The 13,957-nt window shown below is 40.7% G+C and overlaps 2 protein-coding genes across 4 annotated transcripts; one reads left to right on the forward strand and one right to left on the reverse strand.

Moving 5' to 3' along the window:
* Positions 1 to 1,850: 1,850 nt before the first annotated feature.
* CCNG1 (cyclin G1) lies at positions 1,851 to 7,939 on the forward strand. 3 transcript variants are annotated; one of them, XR_008579263.1, is made up of 8 exons: positions 1,860 to 2,067; positions 2,802 to 3,065; positions 4,154 to 4,407; positions 4,994 to 5,072; positions 5,155 to 5,253; positions 5,501 to 5,695; positions 5,776 to 5,991; positions 6,353 to 7,939. XR_008579263.1 is itself a non-coding variant. In XM_054841657.1 (7 exons), the coding sequence occupies exons 2-6, from the start codon at positions 2,802 to 2,804 to the stop codon at positions 5,690 to 5,692; spliced, it is 888 nt and encodes a 295-aa protein (XP_054697632.1). In that variant the 5' UTR covers positions 1,851 to 2,067; the 3' UTR covers positions 5,693 to 5,695; positions 6,353 to 7,939. The 3 variants fall into 3 exon arrangements, 2 of the variants coding, with proteins under 2 accessions (XP_054697632.1, XP_054697631.1); XM_054841657.1 differs by lacking the exon at positions 5,776 to 5,991 and having other exon boundaries at positions 1,851 to 2,067; XM_054841656.1 differs by having other exon boundaries at positions 5,776 to 7,939.
* A 717-nt stretch (positions 7,940 to 8,656) lies between these two features.
* On the reverse strand, positions 8,657 to 13,957 carry NUDCD2 (NudC domain containing 2). The gene is given in 4 exon segments (XM_054841658.1): positions 8,657 to 10,612; positions 11,542 to 11,693; positions 12,840 to 12,888; positions 13,679 to 13,957. Coding segments are annotated over 4 exon segments (474 nt in total). The 5' UTR covers positions 13,868 to 13,957; the 3' UTR covers positions 8,657 to 10,528.

Genomic DNA, 13,957 nt, shown 5'->3' on the forward strand with positions numbered 1-13,957 from the left:
CCTTCATAAGCAGAAAACGTAGAGACAGAAAAACACTGTCTCAAAGGGCATAGGATGACTTGACTTGTGCATTTACTTGTAGACTATCAGTAAAGCTAGCTAAAAGTGGTGCCAGGAACGCTGCCTAAAGGTTAAATAAATCATTCAACTTTCCTTTCACGAAGATTTTTGAACAACAGGCAAGCTGATAGACTTCACTGAAAAAAAGCATCCTTCTCAGGATAGTTATCACCGAGGCTGTACTGAAATCTTGGACTTCCCCAGAGATATTCCAAAAACCATAAAGCCCATCTGGATTTGAACTCTTTCAAGCCCTTTTAAGATTCAGAGAACTTCCTCCCATCTGCAAGATACATATATCTTCAATATCTATGTATTTAATGGAAAAAAAAGGTTAGGCCTGCATATCACCTCATTTATTAGTCACATATCAACAGATGTTTTCTTTGAGGAGTCAGCAGATCAAATATAGCTAAAATATTTGCCTTTCTGAAAACCTTGTACTACAGAAAATATCAGTTGACTCCTTAAGAGAAATTTAAGCCTTTCAACCAATTCATAGTAATCATCACAAAATAGCTTGAAAGTTTTAGACTGAAGTAGAAACAACACAACAGTTTTAGAAAAGCAAATACTTAAGCACCTTTAACCCATGTGAAAGATGTAGCATCAATTATAGGTCTGCAAATTACCTCCTTCAGCCATTTCTCAGCCTTTATAAGAAGCTGGTATTCACTTTTGATAAAAAAACAGATAATGAACGTGTATGAAATAAATTAATAACTCTGTGGCCTGGAGCATGCCCTAAACAGAAGCTCTCTATAGTAAGCAGCTCCCTTTACTTGCCTAAAGTCAGTTCAGAAGTGGAATATTTTCTGCTCCTGGAATAGATTTAAACTCTGTTTTAAGTGTTTCTCAACAATATCATATCTTTTCCAGATCTTGTAACATAACTATTTATTTCAAACAAAGAAAGAAAGTTTTTACACAACCTGACCTGATACCTGCAGCAAACTAGAGTTAACTGTCACAAGTGACGTGTTCACCTTAACATAACCTTAAGTAACTCCTGTCAGTTTTCTGAGCAGAAAAAAAATTTATTTCCCTTGACCAAACACATGCAAACAAAGAAGATGAAAGCAGGTGTGCTTGTAAACAGCAGCCTGAATCCCAAACAAAGCTTGCCAGTTCAGCTGTTTTAAGCAAGAAATTGACTGGGTCCTTCTGTTAGCCTTGACCTTCCATGAATATACAAAAATATTTCTGAGCAACTGGAAAGTGTTAAGAAAAAAAAATCCTGTTTTATACCTAAACGTTTCAGCCTTGTAGGATGCAGGAGCAATCACACAGCCAGCTCCCACCAGGAAAAGAGTTTCAACTCCCCTGACCTGAAAACCCAGCAAGAAGCTGTAAAAAGCATTTTAAAATCACTTGGACAGGGCCTTGGGGGCACGGCCAGCAAGCTCTCAGCTTTGTAACGAGCGGCCGCCTCAGGCAGGGAGGGGTGGCGGGGCCGGACCGGACCTTACCGCGGCCGTTACCACACGGGAATGGCACTGCAGCCCTCGCGCTCAGCGGAGAAAGCTGCAGGAGCGCGGGAACTCCGCGAGGACACGGTCCCTCGTGCTCTACAGCCCGCCTGGCGGCTTGGGAGCTAAAGAGCGACGCTCGCCCGCCTTCGCGAGTAGGCGGTGCCGGGACATGGCGGATGGTGCCGTGCACAAGCGGCCACCAGAGGCCGCCACCGCGCCGGCCCTGCCTATCAGCTAGCGACGGCGCTGCGCTCCGCCCCTCCCCGCCATCCACGCCCGGTGATTGGCCTGCCCAGAAGTCTATCGCCGCGTCAGCCCCGCCCCCGGGCTGGGCGGAGCGGAGCCCAGGGCGTTGTGGAACGGAACGGGACGGGACGGGTGGGCTGTCTACGGGGCGGTGGCTGCATGGCGTCTTGCCGGTGGTCGCTGGTGCCCGAGGAACAGGGCGGTGCTTTAGAGTGATCCCTCGGCACTGCGAGTCACACTGGCTTGGGGCCTTCCCCGCGAGAGAAGGGAACGGGACAACACAGACAAGGTAAGGGCGCGGGGTCGGGCCCCACCAGCGAGGGGTTTGGGCTCCTCCACGCCCTCTCGGGCCTGTCGGTGGGGCGGCCGTGGTCCCTCCGTCCCGCCGACGGAGCTGGCAGGCCGCTCGTCCGCCAGCGGAGCCCCTGAGGCGGCGAAGGGCAGGCCCGGGCATGTCCCGGGGAGGCGGCGCGTGCGCGGTGCGCGGCCCCGCTGGGCCCTGCCGCCCTCCCGCCCCCCGGCCCAGCTGCGGCGGCGGGGCCCTGCCGGGCGGGGGGAGCTCGCTGCGGGGTGTGGGGGGTGCGGGCACAGCTGCATGCCCCTGTACGTGGGGTTACCCGGGGCCTGAAACCCTCTGGCCTGGTGCTGGCTCAGCTGTGGTGTCGCCCGGTCCCTGAGGTGGGCGGGGTAACTCTGAAGTTTGAGTTGAAAAATATTATTATGGTGAGCAGAAGGGTGACTGCACCCACCCTATCTTCTACCTGACCCGCCTGGTCAGGCCCAGCTTGCTCTGTGCAGGGGGAGCTTCGCTGCCTGATGCCGCCGGTACGTGCCCGAGCTGGCGCATCTGTTCCGAGTGTTCCAGACGTGTTGCTTACTGGCAAAAGTACTTAGACTTACAAATGAGCAGTTCCCATATGTACAGAGGAGACAGTTTCTACCTTTGCTTTAGAGACAACTGTAACTTTGTAAGTTTTTCCCCTTTTAGCTGTTTGATACACTTACATTTGTTTCTCCTTACAGATGATTGAGACACTTGTAACTACTGAAGCTCAGGAACTGCTGTACCAGCTCACAGCCCTATTGGAGCAGGAGTTAAGATGCCAGCCAAAGGCTGCTGGCTTGAGACTAATTGAATCTGCTCACGATAATGGCCTCCGAATGACTGCAAGGCTGCGAGACTTTGAAGTGAAAGATCTTCTCAGCTTAACTCAGTTCTTTGGCTTCCATACAGAGACGTTTTCACTAGCTGTGAATTTCTTAGATAGATTCTTGTCAAAAATGAAGGTAAGGCTTTTTTAAAGTATAATCTCTCAGTCATTAGCTTCTGTTCATTGCAACCTTGTTCCTGTTATAAGTTAGAACATCTTGGGTTTAGATGGCTAAATGTTAAGCTCCTTCCAGAGATTCTGATGGTGCAAGAGCTAAAAAATGTCTTTCCCTGTTCAGATTTTAGTATTGTTAAGAAAGCTGTTTCCTCTGGAGAAGAAAGAGGGCATCAGTTTCAACCTGAGGATGCCTATAGGCTTGGAAATGCAGGCTATACTAATGGGTTAGATCAAGACAGATTGTCTTGCCTGTTGCACGTATACAAGAACACCTTAAATTGCTTCTTTTACTGCTGTTTCAAACTAGCCTCACGTATATCAAGAGGCTTGATGCTGTTCAGCACTCAGAATCTGGTAAAACGTTTAGCTAGCACTTCATTCTACCATGCATATGTGTCATGCTGACCTGGGTAGTTGTTAATCATCTAACAAGACAGGATTACCACTATACTATTTGGTCAAGAACAAAAGTTTGTTTTCCTTGTGCGTTAAAACAAAAATGAGAAAGCTAGATGGAGTGGGTAGGAAAATGATGGTTTGAAAGACTTCTGAATCCAAAATAAGCAGTAAAAATAGGGACTGTAATGCCTATGGAATAAAATATTTGGTTTATATATTTCTATATATGTATAGATATATATGTGTGTGTATACATAGAAAAAAGTAAAAACCCCAATTTTTTTTTTGCATAAACCAATACGTACAACTTTAAGTCCTAAAAGCTTCTGATTAGGCTATTGTAGAACCTCATTAAGAAATCAGTTACGCCTCAGTCAAAATATATTGTTCTGCAATCTTGCTTTTTAGATGAATGAGGCAGAACTTGTAGTGTGTAATGGTCTTTGCCTTTAGTTAAATAAAAATAAGAATGTAAGTGCATAAAAGACTGATTTCTCAATCTTCAAAAAAACAGAACACACATCCCGTACCCCCCCATAATTTTTTTCCTAAAATACACTGATGCCTATATAGTTGGGTACTTACGTGTTGAAATGACTGATCAAAGGCCTTCCTCTTTGAAAGTAACAACAATTTACTTTTCTTTAGGTACAGCCTAAACACTTGGGCTGTGTTGGACTCAGCTGCTTTTACTTGGCTGTGAAGGCATCAGAAGAAGAGAGAAACGTTCCCTTAGCCACTGACTTAATTCGAATAAGCCAGTACAGGTTCACTGTTTCTGATATGATGAGAATGGAGAAAATCGTATTAGAGAAGCTATGTTGGAAAGTCAAAGCTACAACAGCCTTCCAATTCCTACAACTGTATCATTCACTCATTCATGAGAATTTAAGCTGTGAAAGGTAAAATATCTAATACTTATTTTGCTATGAGTGCATATGATCAGGAAGCCTATGTAGAGAAGTAAGCAGGGAAATTACTCGAGTATTTGCCTTTCTATACTTAACCAACAAACTTCCCCTGTTATTGGTAAATATCATAAATGTGAATATCTGTGCTTTATTATTTTAATTTTAAATTTTGTTTGCATAAAGTTATCTAAAGAGTATTGCTCTCTGAGCCGAAAACCAAACTTGCTCAATAATGATGGTATAATAAATCTCTGCTTATGCTGCACTAAGTATTGCCTCATTGCAAAGGTTTCAAAATCTGGCTTAGAAAGAGACTCCTTTTGATAGTAAGTGTTAAAATTCCTAGTTGGTAAGCGTATTTGACAAAGCAACTCTCCCCAATGTAACACAAGATTTATTTTTGGCATTAGGGTGGCCAAAACTGAACACCTGTTGTAGCGTAACCCTAGAAGTTCTGGGACAAATGAGGCCTTTGTTTAGATAACGAACATTCTCGCTGCTTCTCTGAGTTCCCAGGGTGGTGCTGCCTTGATCAAGTTTGCGTTCTTCTACATTCACTCATCTGTTTTTATTATAGGAGAAAATACCTTAATTTTGAGAGACTTGAGACCCAGCTTAAGGCATGTCACTGCAGAATCATGTTTTCTAAAGCCAAGGTAAGCGTCTTGAAATCTCAAAGATGATGAGACCACTGAATGTTAACAAAGCAGCATTTAAAAATGTTTTCTCTCTCTCCAGCCTTCTGTCTTGGCACTGTCTATTATAGCACTAGAAATAGAAGAACAAAAACTAATGGAGTTGACAGAGGCATTGGAATTTCTGCAGTTGCATTCCAAGGTATGTATAGATAATGTTTAAGGGGAGGAGGGAAGAAAAATGCATTGAAGAGCCTACGCAGTGGGGAAGGGAGAAGTCCATTGGCATACTGGTTTCTTTTGGGACTTTGTTGTTTGGGGTTTTTTTTTTCCCATTTGGCTTGGGATCTTTGGCTCTCTACCTTATGTGAAGAAGCTGAAAGTACATGTATGAAATAAGGATTTAATAAGTTAGTTACTAATGTATGAGATTCTGTTTTCCTATTTAGATAAACAGCAGAGATTTGACCTTCTGGAAGGAACTGGTGTTAAAGTGCCTTACAGAATATTCCTCAAGCAAATGTTCCAAACCAAATGTCCAGAAATTAAAATGGATTGTGTCTGGACGTACAGCACGGCAGCTTAAACATAGCTACTACAGAATAACGCACCTTCCAACTATCCCAGAGACCAGCTCATAATAGGTAACTCCTCCTAAAATCAACTTCTGATAATGTAGAAGTAATTAGCTATTAACTACCTCAAAGTTTTTTATTCCGTATAGGTAACCTCTTGAAGATGTGTAACATAAACGTAGTAGGCCTGTCATAGAGGCTGGTTTATTCTCGTGTTCATGCTTGAGCCAGTGCTGTACCTAAAGAAGTAGCAACCTAATATATGAACGTTGGAGAAAGAACTGATCCTCTGGTGTGCTGTGGGAGCAGAAAAGTGTTCTACAGACATTGGGACTTCATTCAAACTAAAATGTGGAGTAAAACTGGTAAAAAGGCAGAGAAAAAACTTGGCTTGCTCCTATCCTCAAAAGAATCAGCTAAGAGGAAACAGTTGCCTGTTAGAATGAGTTCCTTGTAATTGTTCACTTAAACCACTTACAAGGCAGAAGTTATACTTGTATAACTGCCCATTTAGTAAAGTCTAAAAACTGTAATTCAGTTATTCATATTACTGGTTTTTTACTCTGTAGAAATTGTGAACTACTTCCTTATCTAGACTTTAATTCCAAAAGCTACATGTTTTCTATAACACCTGTCTTGCTATTGTCTTGCTATATTAAAATCTGATGCTTTGTTTGACTCTTGTAGAAAGCCCTTCAGTTGACTGGTATTTTTATTTTTTTACAGGAGTACAGTAAAACGAGGAGAGAACCATCCTATGACCTTATCAACAGACACATGAATAATATTTGAGAAACAAAGTCTGAAACATGATCTTACTAATGAAGAACTCAACTCGTGGAAAGAATATGTAACATTTCAGACTAAAGATCCTTCCAGCAAATAAGTTCTTCTCATGATGATTACAATATTCAGTATCAGTTTTCAGTCTTACTTGTTAGACTGTTTACTGTTCAGTGAAATACCACAGTATCAATACAAGGAATTTTATGTAGAGTGGGTTGTGCAGTCTCACCTTGGTTTCCTGTTAACTGCAGGTGCAGAATTATATATATTTAATTTTAAAAATCTGTTTCACTTTACAAAGATTACGTGACACTAGGAAAACCTCATGTGCAGTAGTAGCACAGTGTTGCAGTGTCTCAGTCAAACTAAAGACTAATCCCGCTCAATGTTGATGACAATAGCAAATGCCTGTCAGGCCACCTGACATGCTGTTTGGGCAGTGTCGTGTGTCTGCGTGTTCCTGCTGGGCAGGACACCGGCCTTCCACCATAGACACGCATTAAAAACTAGGCTATGTGATACCCACTGCACATGTCAGGTAGCTAGAGCAGGAGAAAAGAGAAACCTTATTTCATTGCCTTGTAAAAGCTGCTCACTAACACAGCATCAGTAACTTTAGTATTTTGTAAGAGGTGTATAGTTTACTAAGATTACGAATTATTTCATAGAATGTAAAAACTTCATGATACCTAATGAAGGCTGAGGGAAATTACTGGGTCACCTCCCCCAAATTGGACATCAGTTTTCCAAAGTTTCACTGTACGGGAGGTAAATGCTGATGCTGAACAGGTGCATTTTTACAGGCACGGTAGGAGCAGGGCTAATGCCCCATCTTGGCCTGTACATAGGAGCAATCTAGTTGAGAAAGACTGAAGATTGCTTCAGCTCTGATCTCTTTAATGGTAAGCTTTGTAAAATACAACTGTTTTTTCTGACGACCAGATCAGTACTTGAGGCATATTGTGCTTCTAGTGCTAACAAGGAAGTGAATAATAAGAATGTATTACTGTATGTAAGATGAAAAGAAGTGTTGGGGAAATGTTGCTAATGACCTCTTCTGCATTACTGTGGAGCAGAGGCTGTTAGTGATAGGCTGTTACTGATTGCCATATGAACTGACTTACTGGAGAAGGAGAGATAAGAATGTTCTGAATAGAGTGTGGGCTTAGATGTTAGCCAACCAACTCCTTCCCCTTTATAGTAATAGCTGAGGGGAAAACCATTCTTTACCTATCTCAAACTAGTTAAACTTTTCACAGAAGAATTCATACCAAAGCTCTGTACTGGACAAATCAAGCGTTCTCATGAACTCAAGGGAGCGATTGCATCTGCGTAACATGCAATTGGGTTTTGCATCTGCCAGTGCTATCTGCGTTGTGCTGGCCTCTGAAAAGCATACAAGTGATTCTCACAAAGGTGTGGTCAGCCTGCTGGGAGAGATGGAGAAGATGCAATGTGCAATTCTAATGGTATTGTCATGTCTCAATATTAAGATATGTACCTTTCAATTAAACATTGAAATGTGCTTAACTGAGTAACTTTTTTTCCTATTTGTTATAAAACATCTTAGTAGGAAGCCTATAAAGTGACTTATATCTGAATAGTACGTGGAAAACTAACAGGCAGGAGGTAAGAGATGATGGAGATTTTCCTCAAAATTTTTTTTAAGAGGTGAAAAAAAAGGAAAGGCTAGAGAACCAACAGGAAAAACTTAAGGTACTTGATTAAAATTATTTCAGTTTTGCCCACAATTACTCTAAATCCTTTGAAATGTGAAAATGTCAAGATTGAAAAGACTGACTTAAGTAGCTTAGACTGTTCAAGTTTGACTTCAACCCTCTTCCATTATTTATCTAATAGTATATATCATCTGTTTCTATACATTGCAGTAAATAAAAGGACAATGCTCGCTTAAAAGAATCTGGCACTCAGATTTCTAATCCCAAGATTGGAGTTTTTGCACTGATCTGAGCATCCCAGTTTGACTGGGGATAAGTTTACCTATACATTTCTGTGCCTAACTGACTCAAGGCAGCTGTGGCCCTTTTGATAAAGAGAGCAACCTCGTGGCATTACTCTGAGCTGATCTTGAACCAGATGCTTATGTATCTGTCAAATACCAGGTACTGTTTGTCAAAGAAGTGATGGATTGAGTCCAAGTGAGACTGTTGCGAGATGGAACATGAACCACCATTCGTTAAACTATAGCCTGAGAACTGAGTAGATAGTAATTAAGGAAAGTCATAGCATCAAGCTCTTTTTATTTTCATCTAGATTCTTCCAAAATTGGAGGTCTGTAACTTAGAGTAGACAACAGAAGTAGCGAACCAAGTAGTTCAAACTTTTCCTCTTAAAACAATTCAGAGCCTTGATGCCTGGATACATACTTCACAGTTGTCCTCTTTCCGCTACATCAGCATTGGACTTGGCTGTATGATGACTCTCATGCTACTTCATAAAGCAGAAAATATGGGAATAAAGTTTAGCTTTGAAAATGCATATAGTAAATGTAAATTCATGCACTGAATTGCCACATGCCATTCTAAACTGCTATAAGCAAAAGATTTACAATCCTGTACAAACCAACTGGTGTAACAAAAAAGTACTACTGCACGGGATAGTACTCTAGCATTTTGACGTAACATTAACCATTTTCCATCTTCCCTCTGTCTTTAGTTACTTCTGCAGCAGTCTCATTCATTTCTTAACTATACCATCCACCTTCTATACTAGGATCATGGTAAAGGTACAAAACTTCATAGCCACAAATTAGCATTTGATACCACACTATCCTTTGTATAGTAAGGCAGGTTCTGAAACCCAAGCACAGTGTATGGACTTACTTTACTTTCTGTAAAAATAACACGGGTAGAAAGAGCACAGGTGATTATCTGAGGAATATTAATGCTTGCTTGCTCGTACAACAAGAAAGCACTGGATGTAATTATAGCGAAAGTGTTCTTCCTCAACTATTGCTTTTTTTTTTGCCATATGCTAACTGAACTAATGATGCAATTTTAGAAATAAAGCTCAGCAGTATGATGGACAGCTGCTGGAAATTTATCTATCTCCAATGAGACTTCTGCTTAGGACTGTAGTATAGGCAGTAGTTTCAGAGTTCAGAAAACAATAGGATTTGGCAATCATGTTTTCTCCCTCTGTTGGTCTGTTTGACACAGCATTCATCCTGTCTAATGCTGCGGTTGAAGTGCTTTTCAGCTGCATCCTTAACAATGAGTAGAAAATTCCTGATAAATGATTGGCACATGCAAAATATATCATGCAAGCTAAGTTTAAAATGTGGCTATTAAATTTAAAACTATCTACAAAAATCTAGAGTTTCTCAGATACACTATCAACAACTTGTGCTATATGTTGGTAATGAATAGATGCAAGATACCATTTCCTGCTTAGGACTTCCCATTCCTTTCAAAAGTCATTACGTTCTCTTACTTCCAAAATCTTAAATATTTATACTGAAAGGCAATATTACGTTAACAGATAAAATTATTTATATCCACACTTTCACCTGACCTTTCAATTTTCTAGTAGTGCTTACCTGGTAGCATGTATTAATCATTAGTGCTATATTTGACAGCACAGTGGATTGTAAAACCTTATTTGAGGCAAGATATAGTAGTTTATTTAAATCTCTTTTTTGCAATGACATTTATCAGTTCTCAGAGGGGTGCTACAGAGGGAAAGTGTAACTGTAGCCACCCTAATATCCTTCCCGTTGCAAGTTGAGAGAAAATATTAAATATCTTGCTTATAACATCTGTTCTTCAGTGGTGAATAATATATTCTTGCATAAAGTGGTGTATTTATAACTGACTAGTTTACTATGGTGTTTCTAAAAAAGAAACCCAAAACAAGCATTCTGCTTAAAGATGTTACTTATTTGTGTACACCTTTCTCTATAGTTTGTCCCTCAGCTTACAAATCAGCTGGTTACACTTTGTCTTCATTCTACTGGAAGAGATCTTCTTTCTCTTCACTGAAATAATTACTTGACGACAATCCGTTGAAGAGATCACTGAAGTCTTCACCAGTTACATGATTCCAGTCCTGAAGGGTAATTTGTAATTCCTCTCAAGGAACACAGATAAAACCAGTTTACTTTTCAAGACTCGAAAAGTCTGGTCCTCCTTTGCTGTAATTTCCAGAAATTTCTGCCCCGCTGAAGTCAAATCCAGGGTTCTGATGGAGATAAAAGTTTAATAGATTATTCTTAATAAAAATGTTTAAAAAAAAATCCCCAACCAACCAAAAAAAGCCCAAAACTGTTTCTGTTAATATTCTACTATTGTAACAAGGACATATAACAATCAACTTGTCACCCATTTGTCATGGCACTGAAATTCTTGGAAAATGTATCAACAAGTACACCTTGAATTGTCATAGTTTGGTTGCCTACTGCTGAAGTGACTTTGTAATGCTCTTCTCAAATTGGCAAGCAGTTAGATCCCCCAGTAAAGAAATAGTAAGGAAAGTTTAAGAAAAATTTCTGGCTTCTGGTGTCCCTTGAAATTACTATTTTAAAATATAAGTACCTGCCATGCTGGCTAACAAGTTTTATAAAAATTATGTTCTTTGTGGCAGTATGTAGTGTGCTGATTCAGCTGTTAAGTCTTAAGTTATAATTCTAAAACTCTGCAGACGAGCATAGGAATAGTTGCGTGCTAAAGGTATCTCAAAACAATTTAGGCAATTTTAGTAAAAGGGCAAGAAAAATATTTTCCAGCTGACTATTCTACATCATCTGATGTTATAAACACACATATTCAATAGAGCTTGATGTTAGAAGTTTGTTGTAAATATGGCTATGTCGTAATTCCAGATGATAAGTGAGGCTATACACTATTTCTATTAAGTGAAAAGCTGTATTATGCAACAAACCCTAAACCAGCAATACCCCCTCCTAAACTCCTTTTCACAAAACCTTCAGACTACAGACAGAATAACCTCTTGAAAGTACATTGATAAAGCCTCGTGAGCGTTCTAAATATATTGAACTACAGTATATGTTTCCATGGCACTAGACAGAAGAACAATTTTGCTCAGCTTTCATGGCCATAACCTGTGTGTAAACACAAAATACAGGGAATAATTATGGTCCTGTAACTTGCCTCTCTTTGGAATCGTTCCAGCGTAAGTTTCCTTTGCATCTGGTCCTGTACCCAAGGATCAGCGGCATATTCATTTTCTAACAGAGACGTCCAACAATTTCCAGCATCTCGATTTGTCTTCATTAGAACAATTCATATCAGCTTCCTGTCTTCTGTTGAATGAAAACAGAGACATAAACCAACTATTAAACTCAGTCCTTTGTTGTTGTTTTGGTGAATTCACCATTAACAAGCAGTAATTTAAATTCTTAATGTCAATGCCACAGAGTTATTGATAAATAAATAAATATTAACAAGAAACAGAAAGGCTGAAGCAAAGATAGCCTATACAGCCACCTCTCCCTTTTCTGGCCTGTAAAAAGCTGAAGGTGTTTTAAGGGAATAAACCACAGTTCCTAAGTATTTCTGTTGCAAATATAAACTAACCTTTTAGAAAGGTTCATAACAAAGAGAAGATTTAATCTATTAATATATATAGCTCAGCTAAGGCAATAATGAAGGATTCAAGGTCAGGCTTTACAGAGAGTTATTATCAATAAAAGCCAGACCTACGTTTTAGCGACATGGAGGTATAAGCAATTTATTTAAACACAGACAGTATGCCTATAGACAGTATGTTGGAAGTACATTTCAAAGTGAATATGTAGGATGCTCAGTTCTACTTAATTCAATAAATATAGCATTATAAAGTGTATTTTGAAGACTATTTGTATACTGGAAAAGAGTAGGCTTCACTTCACAATGTTTAAGTTACTAAATTATTAATCAATATTTAGAAAAAATATTGAAAACAAAATCCATCATAAGAAAACATCAAGTGGGAGGCACAGTCCACAAATGTGATTGCCAAAAGCCAAAATATTCTGAACGCTTTACAATATTTATGATGTAATGATCAGAGAAGATTTTTTTTGCTTATTATCTGTGGGTACCTTAGTGTGATTTTTAGATTGCTTTTTGATGCTCTTGGACTATAGGTTTTGTCACCCATCCCAAAAATATAATGCATAAGGAGAAAAAAAAAACCAGAAAAGTAACAATTATGGAGAGATACGGACCATGTAACTGTACTGTAATTGTTTAGCTTTAGTGAGGGTTTGCAAAAAACTTCTCACTATAATCTCTAGGGCTTTTGTACTACCTCAGTTCCTTCACCTGGCAATAATTACTTTTTTACAAAGCTACGTACAGGGAAGAAAGTAATCTTTCCCATTAAAAACAAGGGGGTAAACTCTTCTGCAGCATATTTTGAGAAGTTTTACTGCCCTCATAATGTCATTTCAGATGTAGGTTATTACCTAACGTCCACGTTCCTTCATCAGTTACTGTAGAGTCAAAAAGTTTACCCTGCAAAAGACACATACAATATTACAAAACAGGAAAACCTGTTCAGTATCCAGTTCACGTTGCATAGTGAAATTTTACTCCCAACTTATCCTCTACTGAAAATGAATAGGATGATCTGGCCCTATAAGTATAGACTTGCACACAAACAATCAAAGAATTATTTTTTGTTACACAACTTTTTTGGTTGTTTGTTTTATTGAAACATTTAATACAGTAAAAATACCTGTTACTGTTTCGGTATCTTAATTCACTGAAAGAACTTGTTTTTCTCAGAGAGTAATGGCATTTTTAACAGACTTGCCATGAAAATGCCAGCATTTCTGCCAAGGGTAATGTACAGCTATGGTGCAACGTATATACACAATGCTATGAGGAACTGTTCATTACCAACGTGAAAGTAAATCTGCTTTTGACGTGAGTTTTTCGGCTCTCAGCAGGGAGGGAAGCTATGCACTTAAACACTGCCCAAATCCCTGTAACAGAAGAACGCGAATCCACGTGAATTGGTTGTCTTCATTTTTCCTATAGTCTTTACAAGATCGTACGGTTCGACAAAACTGCTTCTAATAATTTTCACTTTTAGTTTATCAAAATCCAGATGTTTAAAGAAGAAAAAAAAAAAAGCGCAACACGACAGAAAGGTATTTCAACCCCTTCGGGACACAGCGGAGCTCCCTGCGGCCACCGGCGCCCCGAGGCCCTCCGCGCCGTCCCCGCCCTCGCACCGCGGCGCCGCCGGCTGCCCCGCCACCCCCGGGCCGCGCCCCGCCACCGCCGGGGCGGCCGGTACCTGCAGCACCTCCTGGCCCCGCACGGAGAGCGCGATGTGCCGGCTCTGCAGGCTGCAGCGGACGTCCTTAGCCCGGGTGCCCGGCGGCACCTGCACCTCGATGAACACCTCCTCCAAGGTCTGATACCAGCGGCCCCAGGGCGTCCCGCAGGGCACCACCCCGCTCCGCTCCTCGAAAGGAGCCGACATGAGAAACGCCGGCCCCGCACCTCAGGCCGCCTCACCGCCCGGCCGCCGGCGGCACACCCTGCGCATGCGCGCAGCTCGGCCCTGACTATG

The sequence above is a fragment of the Grus americana genome, chromosome 14, assembly GCF_028858705.1.
Source record: "Grus americana isolate bGruAme1 chromosome 14, bGruAme1.mat, whole genome shotgun sequence".
Taxonomy (NCBI): Eukaryota; Metazoa; Chordata; class Aves; order Gruiformes; family Gruidae; genus Grus; species Grus americana.

Excerpts from the sequence above, each read along its gene's own strand:
- CCNG1 (XM_054841657.1), top strand. The coding sequence starts at position 2,802 with ATGATTGAGACACTTGTAACTACTGAAGCTCAGGAACTGCTGTACCAG. Across the intron at positions 3,066-4,153 it reads GATTCTTGTCAAAAATGAAG|GTACAGCCTAAACACTTGGG; the intron begins GTAAGGCTTTTT and ends ACTTTTCTTTAG. Across the intron at positions 5,073-5,154 it reads TCATGTTTTCTAAAGCCAAG|CCTTCTGTCTTGGCACTGTC; the intron begins GTAAGCGTCTTG and ends CTCTCTCTCCAG.